The following is a 17,762-nucleotide window of genomic DNA, read 5'->3' as shown; positions in this document are numbered from 1 at the left end:
CTCTGTGACTCAGTTCCTATTTTTCTTACATGGCATTAACACTAGCTCATCTCATGAAGGGGCCCTGAGAGGTAATAACCAGAAGCAAACATTTTGTAATATTGATCCTTTAACGACAGTCTATTAATTTATAAAGGATATATCTACATTCCTGGTTTTTATTTAGTCCTCCTGATAATTCCCTGGGAAAAGTAGTCTTCTCATTTTGCTGTTTAGGAAATCACAGCTTGTGGATGAGAGAAAATTTCCACACTTTTTCTGAGATTGTGTATGTATCTTTATAGATACGTGTGGGTGTTTACTAACATATATATACCCGCAAACGTGCATACACACATCTCCTTGAAAATTATGGTTCAATGAGGGACGTTTTTAAAGGAATACTCAACTGAGGGTGATAGTCTTTTCATGCCGTAGAAACCATGAGTCTAACCACCCTGAGTAGTGTTTTTTTTTTATCTTATTTTCCAAATTTAGTTGTACTTCCCCCTCAGAATTTCCATACATGTTTTCCTCTCTGCTAAAGAAGGCTTGTGATGACCTGTTTTCCCGTTCATCTTAGAACATTTTGATTTACCTTTCTTTGTGTGATATATAAAATTCATATATTTATTTTAGTTGCTGTTTCTGGTGATCTGAGGCATGGAGAAAGTCCAAGTGACCTCTCCCAAGGTCAGGGTATCTGGGAAGCTTGAATCCATCTGGAAACTCTTCAGCACTCACGGGTGGGTTAGTGCCCTGGATGAAAAGTTGAAAACAAGGAGCTCACAGAGACTTCTGTGAATGACTGTCCCCCATGGGCACAGCCATTGATCGGTAAACTCCGTCATCCCCCCATTATGAGAACACCCCTAGTTGAGGAGAAGCCAGTTGTGACAGTAGTTGGGGGGATGGGTGCTGAGCTGCAAGAAAATCATGTTACATGGATGACAAGGAGTATCATCAGGCCAATTTTCTAAGATTCCACAAACCAGAACAATCTGTTCCCTTTCTCTAGATTATATGAGAATCTCAGAGTGTCTGAGATTACTCAGTGGTGGCACCATTGTAAAACAGTGTTGTTTAGGGATGATGGAAAAGTTCAACATCTGTGCAGCCCAGTATGGTAGCAACTGGCCCCATGTGGCTATTGAGCGCTTGAAATGTGGTTCCTGGGGCTGAGGACCTACAATTTCAATATTACAGAACTTTTTTTTTTTTGTCCAGGTGCTGAATTTTTTTTAATTCATCTCTTTTTTTTTTTATTGAAGTCTAGTTGATTTACAGTGTTGTGTTAATTTCTGCTATACAGCAAAGCGGCTCAGTTATCCATATGTATATTCTTTTTCATATTCTTTTCCATGATGGTTTATCCCAGGATTTTGAATATAGTTCCCTGTGCTATACAGTAGGACTTTGTTGTTATCCATTCCATATGTAATAATTTTCATCTACCAACCCCAAGTTCCCAGTCCAACCCTCCTCCATATGCTCCAGCAATTCCACTCCTGGGCATATATCCAGACAAAACTACAATTCAAAAAATACATGCACCCCTATGTTCATAGTAGCACTATTCACAATAGCCAAGACACGGAAACAACCTAAATGTCCATTGACAGATGAATAAAGAAGATGTGATGTATATATAATAATATATTTTATATATATACACACACACACACAACACACACACACACTCACACAATGGAATATTACTCAGCCATAAAAAAGAACAAAATAATGGCATTTGAAGCTACATGGATGGACCTAGAGATTATCATACTAAGTGAAGTAAGTCAGAAAGACAAAGACAAATACCATGTGATATCACTTATATGTGGAATCTAAAATATGACTCAACATTATAGAATTTTAATTGATTAACAAAAAGAACTCCATGTGGCTAGTGACCACCAGATCGACCAGTGCAGATCTGCAAACCATGCATATACCTATTATTTAGGAAACTAATTGCAGTGACATCAAGGGAATTTGCCATTCCCACTGACCTTGAGAGCACTTTGGGGATGAAAAGGTGTGAAAGAGGTGGGACTTTCAAAGCCAAGGTCAGATGTGTGGAACTGCAGTGTCGACCCATGGAAATGATGGTGACTTTTCAGGTACGAGCAGGAAGTAATGTTTCCGGTTGTGACCGTCCTTTGATTTTCTTTTCGCAGGCTCCTTCATGTTGGTGAACACGTCTGGGAGATCTGAGGGACAGAGAGCCCACCTCCTCTTACCTCAGCTCAAAGAAAATGACACCCACTGCATTGATTTTCACTACTTTGTATCCAGCAAGAGTAATTCTGCTCCCGGGTTACTCAATGTCTACGTGAAGGTCAATAACGGACCTTTGGGGAACCCTGTTTGGAATATATCTGGAGACCCAAACCGTACATGGAACAGGGCAGAGCTGGCCATCAGTACTTTCTGGCCTAACTTTTATCAGGTATGCCCTTTATTTTTCATTTCCTGTTTTGATGCATCCTCTAACTTCTGAAAATATAAATCAGTTTTATATTAGTCTAATCAGAGACTGTATTAGAAGTGTTGGTATTTTTAGACCAAGGTGAGGAAAGCTTATGCTCGTGGATAGGGAGTGTATTAAGGCTTTGTTTTTACATTACTTAGAGAAATGAGTAAAATGCACCATTCAAACTTGTTTATTTATATATCTATTTAAGAAAATAAAAGCAGCCACCTGCAGCAGGGCAGGAAATGCTGTCTGCAAGGATGTTTTACTTTCTATGTTAAGTAGCCACATCTGACCCAGGGAGACAGAGCACTTGATGGTAGAAGTAAAAGTCTCTTCTTCCATGAGTGGATCTCAGGAATCATGGGTCATTAGGAAGTGAGCCGTAGTGGAGGTCAGCTGGTGAGATGCAGGGCCCTGCTCCCACCCCATCAGCAATGGGAAGAAAATGGCATGTAGACCGAGTCCTTGTCATGGAGGAGCTGCTCTGTGGGATGTACTGTTGGGACCACATTGCCCACCTGGAGTGGGCACTTAAAGGAAATGAAGGGTGCAGGCCAGAAGCAATTAGAAAGTGGTACCAAGGAGGTCCCGCTGGTCTCTCCGTCCTCTCGGAGAGGGCCTGTGCCCCAAGAGCATCCCGACTTGGTGTCAAAGGTGGGAAATTAGTGACGGTGGCGTTCTGTGTGCTTTCTCCTTTTGTCCACAGCCTCTTTGAAAATAACTTCACATTAAGAACTCAATTAATTTCCAACTAAGAGGGTGCATTAAAGAATTGCAGTATTTTGATTTTCTCTTTCTTAATTCCTTTGGCTCCCTCGGAAGCCAATGGGAACATGTGTCCAAGATCATCTCTCATGGTTAATTGAGGTGCTTGGCTAGACCCAGGGAGGAGAGACTGAGTCTTCTCAAGGGCCGCTTGTCATCTGAGCGGCATGATCGGCGCCCAGGAACCCACTCTGCAGGCTTGGTGTTTATTAGGGAAGATTTATCAATCCCAGTTCCTCTATCCCTGGGTTTGATCATGGTAATAAATGGGCTGTAAATTCTGTGCTGTTTTTTTTTTTTTTACATCTTTATTGGGGTATAATTGCTTTACAATGGTGTGTTAGTTTCTGCTTTATAACAAAGTGAATCAGTTATACATATACATATGTCCCCATATCTCTTCCCTCTTGCGTCTCCCTCCCTCCCACCCTCCCTATCCCACCCCTCCAGGTGGTCACAAAGCACTGAGCTGATATCCCTGTGCTATGCGGCTGCTTCCCACTAGCTATCTATTTTACGTTTGGCAGTGTATATATGTCCATGCCACTCTCTCACTTTGTCACAGCTCACCCTTCCCCCTCCCCATATCCTCAAGTCCATTTTCTAGTAGTTCTGTCTTTATTCCTGCCTTACCCCTAGGTTCTTCATGACATTTTGTTTTCTTAGATTCCATATATATGTGTTAGCATACGGTATTTGTCTTTCTCTTTCTGACTTACTTCACTCTGTATGAAAGACTCTAGGTCCATCCACCTCACTACAAATAACTCAATTTCATTTCTTTTTATGGCTGAGTAATATTCCATTGTATATATGTGCCACATCTTCTTTATCCATTCATCCGATGATGGACACTTAGGTTGTTTCCATCTCCGGGCTATTGTAAATAGAGCTGCAATGAACATTTTGGTACATGACTCTTTTTGAATTATGGTTTTCTCAGGGTATATGCCCAGTAGTGGGATTGCTGGGTCATATGGTAGTTCTATTTGTAGTTTTTTAAGGAACCTCCATACTGTTCTCCATAGTGGCTGTACCAATTCACATTCCCACCAGCAGTGCAAGAGTGTTCCCTTTTCGGGCTTCCCTGGTGGCGCAGTGGTTGAGTGTCTGCTTGCCGATGCAGGGGACATGGGTTCGTGCCCCAGTCTGGGAAGATACCACATGCCACGGAGCGGCTGGGCCCATGGGCCATGTCCGCCGAGCCTGCGTGTCCAGAGCCTGTGCTCCTCAACGGGAGAGGCCACAACAGTGAGAGGCCCGCATACCGCGAAATTAAATAAATAAATAAAATAAAATTAACCAAGAGTGTTCCCTTTTCTCCACACCCTCTCCAACATTTATTGTTTCTAGATTTTTTGATGATGGCCATTCTGACTGGTGTGAGATGATATTTCATTGTAGTTTTGATTTGCATTTCTCTAATGATTAATGATGTTGAGGATTCTTTCATGTGTTTGTTGACAGTCTGTCTATCTTCTTTGGAGAAATGTCTGTTTAGGTCTTCTGCCCATTTTGGGATTGGGTTGTTTGTTTTTTTGTTATTGAGCTGCATGAGCTGCTTATAAATTTTGGAGATTAATCCTTTGTCAGTTGCTTCATTTGCAAATATATTCTCCCATTCTGAGAGTTGTCTTTTGGTCTTGTTTATGGTTTCCTTTGCTGTGCAAAAGCTTTGAAGTTTCATTAGGTCCCATTTGTTTATTTTTGTTTTTATTTCCATTTCTCTAGGAGGTGGGTCAAAAAGAATCTTGCTGTGATTTATATCATAGAGTGTTCTGCCTTTGTTTTCCTCTAAGAGTTTGATAGTTTCTGGCCTTACATTTAGGTCATTAATCCATTTTGAGTTTCTTTTTTTTTTTTCTTGGTACGCGGGCCTCCCACCACTGTGGCCTCTCCCGCTGCGGAGCACAGGCTCCAGACGTGCAGGCTCAGCAGCCATGGCCCACGGGCCCAGCCGCTGCACGGCACGTGGCATCCTCCCGGACCAGGGCACGAAATCGTGTCCCCTGCATTGGCAGGCGGACTCCCAACCACTGCGCCACCACGGAAGCCCTTGAGCTTATTTTTGTGTATGGTGTTAGGGAGTGTTCTAATCTCATACTTTTACATGTACCTGTCCAGTTTTCCCAGCACCACTTATTGAAGAGGCTGTCCTTTCTCCACTGTGCTTGTTTCATCTTTGTGCCCTCGTACCTGCAACAATTTCTGGTATTTAAATGTCTCTTGAATGGAAATTAAGGGGTAGTAAAAGCTGTGTTAGCACACGTGTAAATTGTTAAAATCCTTTTAGAGTGCACTTGGGCAATACATTTTAAAAGTGTTAAATATTTAAATAAGTCTAATTTTAGCAGTCTACTGTTAGGAGTTCATCCTAAGGAAATAATGAATAGTGGTAGCAAACAGTTAGCTACAAGGTTATTCACGGCAGTGTATTTATAATAATGAAACACCAGGAGCAGTGTTACATTTCTTACAATAGAGGATGAGTTCATCTATGCTACCTCAATACAAAAATTCATTTTGCAACCGTTAAGAATAACGTTATGAAAGATCATTTCATGATGTTATCTCAGCTTATTTTCTTAAGTGGGTAAAACTGGTAAAAAATCATAAAGCAGTATGTTAAATTCAATTTTAAATTAAATATATGTACAAATATGTATTAATTATACATTAATATGTATTAATAATATTAATATGTATTATTTTGTATCTATATATTAATATGAATTAATTATATATAAACACCTCTAATATTAATATGTATTAATTATATATAAATACATATATAATTAAACTATATGGTGAAATAAATATATTAAGTAGTATCTCCCCAGCTAGTGACTTGAATTTTTTCTTTCTGTCATCTGTCGTATTCTAAATTTTCCCCAATGTACATGTGCTGTTTTCATGTATAAAACAAAAAAAAAGAGTTAAAAAGTAGTTTTTCTTGCAGAGGGAAAATGCTCTACTTACTGAATATCCTTCTTTTTTATAAATATATTGATAACCAATCAGGGTATAATTCAAAAATATGGCCTTTGGGACCAAGTTTCTTCTTTTGTAGGATTAAAATGGAAGCAAGGGAAGTGGGTTTGGCTAAGGCAGGCTTCATAAGGCTGTGTATGATGGACTAGGCTAAGAGGCTGAGTGTTTTTAGAAACTTCTTTTGGAGGGGACCTTCCCACAGCAGAGAAGGCCTAGCTAGTTCCCCTCTGGAACCTGCACTGGACTCTTCCTTGGTCTCCAGGCATCTAGACAAGATCAGAAGGTCTGTCCTGCTCACCTTTGCCCTGATCTTCTTCTCTTTCCCTTCAGCAATGCACACCCAAAACCTCTAGGAGTGAGCCCTTGTGGGGCTCCACGGCGGCCAGAGCCTGGTGCGTTCATTTAGTTTTGACACTGGCTACAATCCAGATCTTAAATTTTTGTTTTGCCTTTGTCTTAGTCAGCTTGAGCTGCTGCGACAAAAAGAAAAACAAAAGCCCACAATCTGGGTGGCTTAAACAACAAACCTTTATTTCTCAGCTCTGGAGGCTGAAAAGTCCAAAATAAGGGGCCCTCAGATTCCGTTATTGTTAAGGGCCCCCTTCCTGGCTTATGGAGGCCATGTTCTGGTCTTCTTGTGTGTGCTCAGATGACCTTCCCATGTGTGCAGCAGACAGAGCCCTGGTCTCTCTTCCTCTTCTTATAAGGGCACTAATCCCATTATGGAGCTCCACCCTCATTGCCTCAGCTAAGCATCATCACCTCTCTGATGCTCCATCTCCCAATTCTATCACTTTGGGAGTTGGGGCTTCAACATATGAATTTGAAAGGGACACAGCACTCAGCCCATAATAGCCTTGAACACACCTGGCTCAGACAGTCAGAACTAAAGGAATGATTTAATTTATCAACAGTCTCAGGAGATCGCCTTTAAAAGGAATTATCAAACTACAGTTGGCCCTTGAATAGTGTGGAGCTTAAGGGTGCTGACCCCCCAACACACACACAATTGAAAATCCATATGTAACTTTTGACTCCGCCCAGACTTAACCACTGATAGCCCACTGTTGACCAGAATCCTCACCGATAACATGAAAAGTCAATTAGCACATATTCTGTGTGTTATGTGTATTATATACTATATTCTTACAGTAAAATAAGCTAAAGAAGAGAAAATGTTATTAAGAAAATCATAAGGAAGAGAAAATACATTTATGGTACTGTACTGTATTTATTGATACATTAAGTTTACATCATCTGTTTATAAGATGAATCATGTGTCAGTACCTCCATCAACAGTGTCTTATATGATACAAACACCATAGATGTTATATGTATTACTAACACTAGATAACAATAATGAAAAGATAATGTGAAAAGTAAACTCATTATTTACAGTTGTAACAATTCATGCATCGATAACGAAGAAGCAGCAATGTGATTGGTTTACGGTCCCCTCATGCAATCCATACAGTTGCTTTTGCGTAGTCTAGCCTGTATACCAATGAATGAATTATCAGATTTTTTTTTTTTTTTGTGGTACGCGGGCCTCTCACTGTTGTGGCCTCCTCTCCCGTTGCGGAGCACAGGCTCCGGACGCGCAGGCCCAGCAGCCATGGCTCATGGGCCCAGCGGCTCTGCGGCATGTGGGATCTTCCCGGACCGGGGCATGAGCCGCGTCCCCTGCATCAGCAGGCAGACTCTTAACCACTGTGCCACCAGGGAAGCCCCTTGAGCTCTTTTGAATAAAATATTTTGCCTTCCCAATTGTGAGCCTCTGACCCTCACCCCCAAACTCTCCTGCTCCTCACTGTGACCTCTGTCACATTGCTGAGCAGTACCCACTTTACCATATTCAACTGGAATGTAGTTCTCATTATAGCTTTCTGGTTCACTGGGTGATTGTTAGTTTCATACTCTGGGTTTAAAGGTGAATTTGCAGAGATTCTTTAAACCAGTGTTGCTAAATGTTTAAGAACCTGGTGATCAAAGTTTGTTAAGCATCTGGATCCACTGAAAATGCATTTGTTCATTTAATTCCCAAGAAGTCTAACCAAGCCTCAGCCTTTCACGTTTTAAAGGCATAGTTAAGGTTGTACTTCCCTCTCTTCTCCCCTTTATCTGCTGGGCAGTAAACATAGTGAAGTCATTACCCTAATAGTAACATAAACTATTAGATAAATGGCACTCAGTAGACGATACAAGAGAGATGTCAGCAGGAAATTTCCCAAATGCTGAGATAGACCTTAAAATCGCCATGTTAAGACTTGATGTTCCCAGCTGGCATGGGGAAAATACATTGTATCAACAGGTGGAGAGGAAGGAGAATACCTACCAATCCTATTTCCATCCTTGGCTCCAGATGGCAGCTGAACTGGAGGTGATCAGAAAAAAAGCTGGAAAAATCAGTTTTCCATGTTCAGGCAGCACTGCCCTGGATGGGGGCTTCCCCGCTGCACCCGTGGGGCGAGCACACCTTTACTAAGGAAATGCCTGTCATATCCTGATGTTCGTAAAAACCTGACTTATGCAGGAGCCATCTGCTTTTAAATCCATTTCCCAGACAGATTCCTCCATCAGGAGTTTTGTACTAGCCTGAGGATGTGCTTCTGCTTTAGGTGACTATTATATTTCTAATTGCAAAATACACAAAAATTATTTTTCTGGTATCACGTGTACGTGCATGCCTGTGACATTTTCTTTTATGAACATAGTTCATAAGAGTCAGTATCCAAATGATGCATTCTTAATATACAAATAGGCTGTTTCTGGGACCAAAAGCTGAGGACAAGATAATAGGACATGGACATTTAAAGGAGGTGATAATGTTTGAGAGACCCTCTCTCTCTGCACAGGGACTCTGCTTCCCCCAGACGTCCCATTAGTATTTAGGCTGCAAGATACATGACAGAGATCTAAAAAATTAATGTAGAGTGAGCACATGCTTGAACTACTAGTATATTAAAATATTTTATATTCATATAGTACTTTATATGATGCTTTTCATACTTTGTAAAGTAATTTTGATCTAATGAATTAAGATTGATGAGTTAAGTCTTAAAAGATTTCATATTACAATATTGCTTGTAAATGAGCCGCATCATACTGTAGTAAAAGAACATACGCTTTGCATCAGACAGAACTGGATTTGAATATGAGCCCTGTTTACTTATAAGCTTGGGCAACTTAAATGTACTGAGCCTTCCTAATTACGGAACTAAATATAAAGACAGGGCAGGGCGTGAAGATGAATGGAAGAACACATTTTGGATGTGCTGGCCTCTCAATAAATGGTGGTAGTTTATGGAGGTTCAGATTTGTGGAAAACAGAAAAAAAGGGAAGCAGGTAATAGTCGAGTGCTTTCTCCTGCCAAGTCACTCCTTAAGTGTGTTTGGTGCGATGGCAGAAGGTATGCAATGAAAAAGCGTTCTGGGAACAAATCCTTCAGTGAAACAGTGGATGAAACGGGATGAAGCAAGGGCTTTCCCGCCAGAACATTCTAGCATGTTAGCCCTGGAACTGCTATCGTGGTGCTCTGGGCACTCTGCCTACACCTGGGGAGCAGGTGCTCTGGGCGGGCGGACCAGGAACGGGGGTGCTGGGCTGGGTTCCTTCTGTTTGTCCTGTACCTGATCCTCCCATGCTTTTGTCAAGAATGTCCATTTCTCCCTCATCTTTGGCTGCAAGATACTGAGTTGATTCTCTTCTTGGTCAGAGACTGAGTCTTGTAAATTGTTGGATTTGGGGAGGTTTTCGGTGCAACCACACACCACTGCACTGTGTACTTTGGATAAACATAGTGGGTTCTCTTGGGCACCTCTTTGTTTTTATAACCTTTCTGCTAACATGACCTAGATTAGCATGTGTAGAGTTTCAAAATGGTTCTTAGCAGAGTCAAGTGTTCTTGCCACTTTATGGAGCGTTTCCTATTTAAGGGAAAATAACATTCTACCGGTACACATCACAAGGGTAATCTGCATGGAATACAGCTAATTGCAGGTTAATTACTGTTCATTAACACATAAATCGTCAAGTATCTGGTGATTAACATGTATTTAATTACTTAATTAGTGTTTGTCCTAACTGCTGTGACGTAGAACCTGCCCCTCTGTTAGGTGGCAGCATAAGTGCGGGCTACCTGCTTTCACCAGGGCACCTGGGCTGTGACACCTGCTTCCTTTGATTTAGACACTGCCTTTTGCCATTTTAAGAATAGCACGTTCCTCTCACAAGCACCCTTTTACTTTATTGTGCCGATTAAAAAAGTATTTCACTTTGATTCTGTTTCTTCTCCTCTCCTCTCTCCTCTTGTCCACCTGCAAGTTTCCGAGGCCTCTGATGGATTCTTCTGGGTTCTTAACACCACCTGCACCCAGAGACACCCCTGGAACCCCACACTCACTGCCTTTCTCCCTGCTTTTGGAGATAGTGATTCTGAGTCCTGTTGGAGGCCAGGAGGGCAGTGATCTTTAATACAAATGGTTGCTTTGAAAAGGAAAAAATGCACAGGTGGCCTTGAAATCCCTCCCCCAGGCCCCTCAGTAAAGGTGTTATGCCAGGCTGTGGGCAGTGACAAGAGGGATGGGAAGGTAAAGTCAGGGAAGATACTGGCCTTCTGGTTGCTCCAGAGCCTCCTGTAAAAACAAGTCCCTTAGAAGCACCAAAGGGCCTGACAGGAGAGGAGGCGTGGATCTGTGCTCTCAGTTCTCCGTGCACTGAGCTTATCACGGGGCCAGCACTTCGGGGAGGCGTGGGTCCGTGCTCTCAGTTCTCCGTGCACTGAGCTTATCAAGGGGCAGCACTTCGGGGAGGCTAAGCGAAGATTTACCCTTTACCTGTCTGCTGTCTTTCCTGGTGGACGAGGGGGTGAGGGAATAGGAGATGCTTGATCTTTCCCACCCCTTCCCATCACACTCCCTCCTGGACTCCTGTACGGCAGCCTTGCTTTCTTCGCTGGACTGGCCTTCAGCCCACTTATTTTATTAGAAGGTCACGTAAGCCACGCCGGGTGGCAGCAGCTCGGCGGGCATTTGCTGCCCAGAGACAGTGTTTAAGGTCTGCGTGGATGAGTGTTTTCCAGACTGTGCTCCAAGGAAGGTTAAAAGGCACCGGTCAACCAAATGGGAAGAAGCACTGATTTATGCGAAGTAGAACACATTCTGTACTGCCAGGCCTTTCAGAGCCCGGGAGTGTTTCTGCATCTCCCCGGGTGACCCATGGCAGGTGCAGGTGCCTAGCTGGAGCGTGCACATCCGTTTGGCTTTAGCAGAGCATCTCGAGTCCAGTATTCCCTGGAGCACCTTGGGAAATCCTGATATGTACTGATGGAAAAAGAGAACATTCCCTGACTCCATAAATTCCTTAGCTTATGGCCATTATTCCAAGTGCGTGACCATTGAATTGCTTCGTACCAAGTGCAAGACAATCGAATTGCTTCGTCCCTCTAGGAGGACACGGGGAATTAGATGTGGCAGTGAAATAGAACCCTGTCTCGAACAGGAAAGCTATTTTAAGCAGGTACTCCTGTCCTCAGCATTTTGTGCTTAAAAAAGATGAGTTTTAAGAAATCAGTGAGGACATATGAAGCTGTCACTCTACTACAGACTCAGAGCTGCATTTAGGAAGAAGCAGAGGGAGTCATGTGACAGTTTCGTATCTTCAAAGATAATATTTTAGATATTTATTTTGCAAAGCTTACCACGTCTCTGGGTTTCCTTCTCAGTTTCTATTTGTTATTTGATGATCAAGGACAAGTCCTTCTTCTGGGTGGACATCTTCCACTTCTCTGTGGTCTGTCACTTCTTGCTTCTGAGCACTTTTCCTTATCACTTTCCTATTTTTTTCCCTCTGCCTTAATTTTCTTACATATCCCATTTTATAGAATGGGCATTTGAGCCATGATTAGAAAAGATTGGAAAAGAACACTACTTCTTTTCAAAAGGGAAAGGGAAAACACAAAAGTGAAGAAAGTTGTGTTATTTACTGGTAGAAAAAATAGATGACATCATTTCAGAATGTCCTAAATGGCAAGACAAAGCACTGATAATTAGCTTCATTTTGAATCTTATCCTTTGAATGCCTTTAACGGAGAGAAAGTAGGTTTTAACTTTGCTTTGATAACATGTTCATGGACTTCCCTGGTGACTTACTGGTTAAGAATCTGCCTGCCAATGCAGGGGACACGGGTTCGAGCCCTGGTCTGGGAAGATCCCACATGCCCCAGAGCACCTAAGCCCCTGAGCCACAACTACGGAAGCCCGCGCACCTAGAGCCCATGCTCCGCAACAAGAGAACCCACGGCAATGAGAAGCCCGTGCAATGCAACGAAGAGTAGCCTCTGCTTGCTGTAACTAGAGAAAGCCCGCGCGTAGCAACATAGACCTAACACAGCCAAAAATGAATAAATAAAATAACAGTGCTAAAAAGAAATGTGCATATAAACAAAGGTTTCAGTACTTCGTTCCTGATTTGGTAAGGTCTATCGTTTGTGGTTTTGCTTTGACTCTTCATCATTACAGAAACTTTTCTTTTCCTATGTTTTTGTTTTTTATTTAACTTATTTGGATAAAAAAAATCAGTTTTTGTGAATATGATCCACCTTAGCTTTTTATTTAAACCAAAACCAGAAAGGAGCTACAAGGCTCTGTGTGGGAGGACAGACAGATGCCACGGAATCCCCTTTGTTCTAGGGGACTGACAGTTTCCACCAGCCCATCTTCTGTGGGGAGTGTTTGTGTTGGTGAGATAATACCTTCGCTTTGCTTATACGTGGCAGGAAAAGTGGCAGCGTGGAAAGCTAATTTTGCTTCTCACTAAAGCAGGGAACATTGGAGATGCTGCAGTGTTAAACTTCTTCCCGTCTCCTGTTTGGCAGACTCAGATCCAGGATGGCTTTCCATGAGCAAACAAAGCAGCACTAGTGAGTGGTTTAACCAGTTGCTTCCTACCTGAAAGGCAGTGGCTTTTCCCCAAGGCTCCAAAGATGGTGGAGCTGCACCGTCTTGTCTCCTGAGATGTTATTTGTTGAGTGGTTGAAAGAATATGGATTCTCTCTAGTCTACATGTCTTTACATCCCATGGCTGCCAGTAATATCTGGGAACTGAGAGCAAAAATGAGCATTGAGTCCTTCCAGTGACCAAGAACTTTGATAGAAGTGGGTCTCGGTGTGAATCCAAACACACAAATACAGTTTTGTTCTAAACATCACAGTGAGCGCCCAATGAGTAAACACTGGACTACTGCTTCTGGGGGACATAGGGCATTAGTCCCGTGTTGAGAGCCTGTGGTCACAAGGCTTTCATCAACTGATCAATACCTAACCTTGGTTTATGTGTGTTTCTGTAAAGATGCCTTATTTAATGTGTATCATTGATTCTTAACAGTGAACTTGGCCCAGAGTGCTAGGCTTAGGCGTGAAGGAAGCTTATTTAACAAATGTTTTCTCTGTAAGACACATCACAGCCTTCTTGCACTTGGCGATACCAGACAGCGTTTCAGCATTGCGCTGGGGGCCATCTTAAATAGCAGCATCGCCAATAAAAGGCACAAAAAGGTGAAAATGTGACACATTTAGACGAGGATAAGGACACTTGTTAGTGGCAGGAGAAGGGAAGCTGGAAGGCAGAGCTTCTTCTTGCCCGGCCTCTGCTGGGATGTGTGTGTCCGGCGACGCCAACCTTTGCCGCTCTGTCCACGTTCACAAGTGACCAAGAATGCTTTGCAGGTATTGATTTTGGGGTTTCGAAAAAACTAACGAGTAGACAAATTCAGAATCAGCAAATAATGAGGATTCATTTTATTTTCTGTTAAGCAAAATTTCTCCCACCAAAAAAAAAGTGAGGTAAGATTAAATACTGTGTGATGACAAAATTATTCCAGAATATGGTAATTTGGCTCTGTGATTCCATCATACCCATCCCCCACTTCAGCTTTCAACTTTTCAAATAATCATAGCTTAGATTAGGCTAGAGAGCAAAGGCATTTTTCCTAAAAATGTATGTGTTTGGTAAAAACAAATAAAAACATTTAGCTGTAATCGAGCTAGTGCCAAAGGACATTGTGCAGAATGAGATCTGAGAGTGAGGTTGGAATACAAAAGTGTTATAAATTCTCAGTAGTTTAGCTTATTTATAGAGGATTTGCCTTCTAAATGAGCTGGATTTTCCTTCATTTTTTAATTTAATTTTTAAGACAGTGTTTTGAGGTCTATCAAGTAATTCGTGTCTATGGTTTTGTTTTGGTATATTGCAATTATGCTTTTAAAAATTGGTAATGATACTCCAATGCTACGTGGGCCTTTAAAACACCACCCGTATATAAGAGCTGAAACAAGTCAAGCCAGGAGAGGGCTTTCTCCCTGTTATTGCTAGAGTTCAAGGCTCCCCCAGGAAGTGCAAAGCATATTGTATTTGGCTGAGACGAACTACTGCTATCCATGTGTGCTTTCTTGTTATCTAGAGTAATGGCAGCCTGTTGGTGAGCAAAGCAGGAAAGCTTCCTCTTAAAGCAGGAGGCTGGATAGTAAATATTTCAGGCTTTTCGGGCCAGATGGTCTCTGTGGCAGCAACTCCACTGTGCTGTGATTGTGTGAGAGTCGCTGTAGACAATCCGTAAATGAATAAGCGTGACTGCCTTCCAAGAAAGCTTTATTTTCCGACATGGAAATTGGAATTTCATCTACTTTTCATGTATCACAAAATCTTCTTCTTTTGCTTTCCTCCTACCAGTGAAAACTGTAAAAACCATCCTTAGTTTGTGGGCCAGACAGAAACAGAGGTTGGGGCAGATTTGGTCCATTTGCTGTAGTTTGCTGACCCTTGTCTTAAAACTGACATTGTTAAAACTGTGTCATATAATGGTCCCTTGCATCTTTATTTCTTGGTCAAATAGATGATGACTACGTTTCTTAGTTCAATCTGGAAGTAAAGAATTTAGAACATATGTACATCTATGCATTAAAAGTCATATATATTTGTGTGTCTGTATATATATGTGTGTGTATGCATGGTTATATATTATATGTGTGTGTGTGTGTGTGTATGTGCATACGTATATGTCTATGTATTCTACATATATAGTCTCTCATACCTGCTAGATTAGGCAGTTGGGTAACATGAAAGAAGCCCAGACTTGGAAGTAAAATAGACCTAGAATTATACCCTGATTGCATGACCTCAGAAACATTCCTTAACCTTACTGAGTCTGCCTACTCATCCCTAAAGGGGAGTTAATATTATCTACCTCATATGGTTGACTGAGAAAAAATTAGATAATATGTACAAAATGGACCTGGGACATGGATGTATATGATAAATAAATGTTTTTTGAATGATTCATTTTTTTTATAAAGAAAAGATTTGGTGTGTTTCCCTCAAGAGATCCAAGTCTCACGTCTAATGTAGATTTTCAGTATATTCTGTCCTGTTTGATAAAAATAAGCATGGCCACATCCCTAAATCAACTTTCACACCTTTCTTTATTCTCTTTCCAGTGGTGCTGTTGGTGGCCTCGTGTTACTGTTTGCTGTGACCTCAATGTTTGTGTTCTTGGATGCAGGCATCTTTAGACGTGCCCCTGACTGCCACCCCCATCCCCGCCCTGGGCTCTGCATACCTGTGTTATAATTCCCCTAGAGCAATATCTGTCCTTTCGATAGAGTAGTCCCTTATTTGACAGAAAGAGACAAAACTATTTCTGCTTCTGAAACTTTCTTGGTAAGGGCACTGGCTAGAAAATAGTACAAAATGGAAAACTTGCCAGACAGCAAGAGTTCATGACAAGGAAACCTTTTCAGGGGGTGCTTAAATCTGTTCTTAAGGAACCTATTTAAGACAGGCCTCATCCTTTGAACTGCATGTTTTAACCCTGTTGTTTGTTAGAAAAAAAACAGTCGATTTCTTAATGGTCAGGTGGTAGGTAAATTCAAGATAGTCGTCAACCTATGATTGTCCGACAGCACCTAAATTCAGATATCTTCATTTAATCACATTTACTTCAAAGTAGCAAACATTCAGTGCAAATCATACCGAGTTTATAGTCGTGGTTTGTGTTGAAACATTTATATCCTAAATTATAAACTTGATGAAAAAACTAATAAAACTTGTACTCATAAGTCCCTTAATTGAAGTTAACTTCTAAGAAAGAGCTGGAAAGTGACCTTTTAAAAAACATGCTTCAGGGGCTTCCCTGGTGGCGCAGTGGTTGAGAGTCCGCCTGCCGATGCAGGGGACACGGGTTCGTGCCCCGGTCCGGGAAGATCCCACATGCCGCGGAGCGACTGGGCCCGTGATCCATGGCCGCTGAGCCTGCGCGTCCGGAGCCTGTGCTCCGCAACGGGAGAGGCCACAACGGTGAGAGGCCCGCGTACTGCAAAAAAAAAAAAAAAAAAGCTTCAATTTTTTGGAAAGAAACATTGAAGTGATTGCTTCAAACTTGCAACACATTATGCACCTTCTGTTGTTTAAAACCCAAGGTGTCATACTAAGTTTTTATTTATCTATTTTATAGAAATCTACATGTCTGTGCATCTGTGTGCAAGTGTATAGGCACAGACCCATAAACATATCTATAAAGATTGTTTTCCTCTTTTTGTCCCTGCAGTTAGCTGTAAGTCAGTGCTGGAACCTGCCAAATTCAGAAGTTTGCTTCAGAAGTTTCCAGTTAAAGGAAAGGGCCAGTCCATCGGTCTCCAGTGTGTCTGTAATCAGACTCTGGCTTTCTTTGCTTCTTGGTATTCCAGCTGGAAGACTGAGAGCAGCAAAGTTTCAGGTGTAAACTTATGTTCACTTCTTCGGTTGTGGCCTCACTGGCGAGTCATCTTGCTGGGAAATTTGGGGAATTGGCTTCTTGCTGAGTCTTGCTCTGGCTCTAGCCTGGCTGAGATGCTGGGTAAGTGCTTGCTCAGGCATCTGTGGGTTTGCACTTAGCAGGCTGAGAACTGGGCTGGAGGTAGTGTTGGGTGTATCACGGGCATCCTGGCTGGTTAAGAAAGGAGGAGGGGAAGGTTCATGGTCCGACGAGCTCCATACTGTTCCCATCTGTCATTTGGCTGTTCTTGTCTCCCTTCTGTTCTTTCATTGTTACTTATTTTTTCTCCAACTAAATCTTATATTTCATAAAGTTGTCTAATTTTTTGATGCCCCCCCCCCCCAGAGCATGTAGTAAATATTTGGACAATAAGGCTCAGAATCTTTGGGCATAAAACTTTTTTTTTTTTGCGGTACATGGGCCTCTCACTGCTGTGGCCTCTCCCGTTGCGGAGCACAGGCTCCGGACGCACAGGCTCAGCGGCCATGGCTCACGGGCCCAGTCGCTCTGCGGCATGTGGGATCCTCCCGGACCAGGGCACGAACCCGTGTCCCCTGCATCGGCAGGCAGACTCTCAAGCACTGCGGCACCAGGGAAGCCCTCTGGGCATAAAACTTTTGAGGGTCCTAAGTTCTCTTAATGTGATGGATGAAAAAACAGATTCAGAGGTTTTAAGCTGGCTTTTCTAGTGTCTAATTCCTTCCCCCCCCCTTCCTTTCTCTCTCCTTTTCCATGGTAGA

General features: G+C 42.2%; 1 protein-coding gene across 2 annotated transcripts in view; it reads left to right on the top strand.

Moving 5' to 3' along the window:
- PTPRM (protein tyrosine phosphatase receptor type M) overlaps positions 1-17,762 on the top strand; it is a 745,004-nt gene that overhangs the window by 270,758 nt on the left and 456,484 nt on the right. For both annotated transcript variants that reach the window (XM_060028688.2, XM_060028687.2), the window contains exon 3: positions 2,160-2,431. In XM_060028688.2, coding sequence (XP_059884671.1) covers positions 2,160-2,431 — 272 coding nt within the window. The remainder of the gene's footprint in view (positions 1-2,159; positions 2,432-17,762) is intronic.

This window comes from Delphinus delphis, chromosome 13 (assembly GCF_949987515.2).
Source record: "Delphinus delphis chromosome 13, mDelDel1.2, whole genome shotgun sequence".
Lineage (NCBI taxonomy): Eukaryota > Metazoa > Chordata > Mammalia > Artiodactyla > Delphinidae > Delphinus > Delphinus delphis.
The sequence above is the reverse complement of the archived record's forward strand: the minus strand, read 5'-3'. Positions and strand labels throughout refer to the sequence as shown.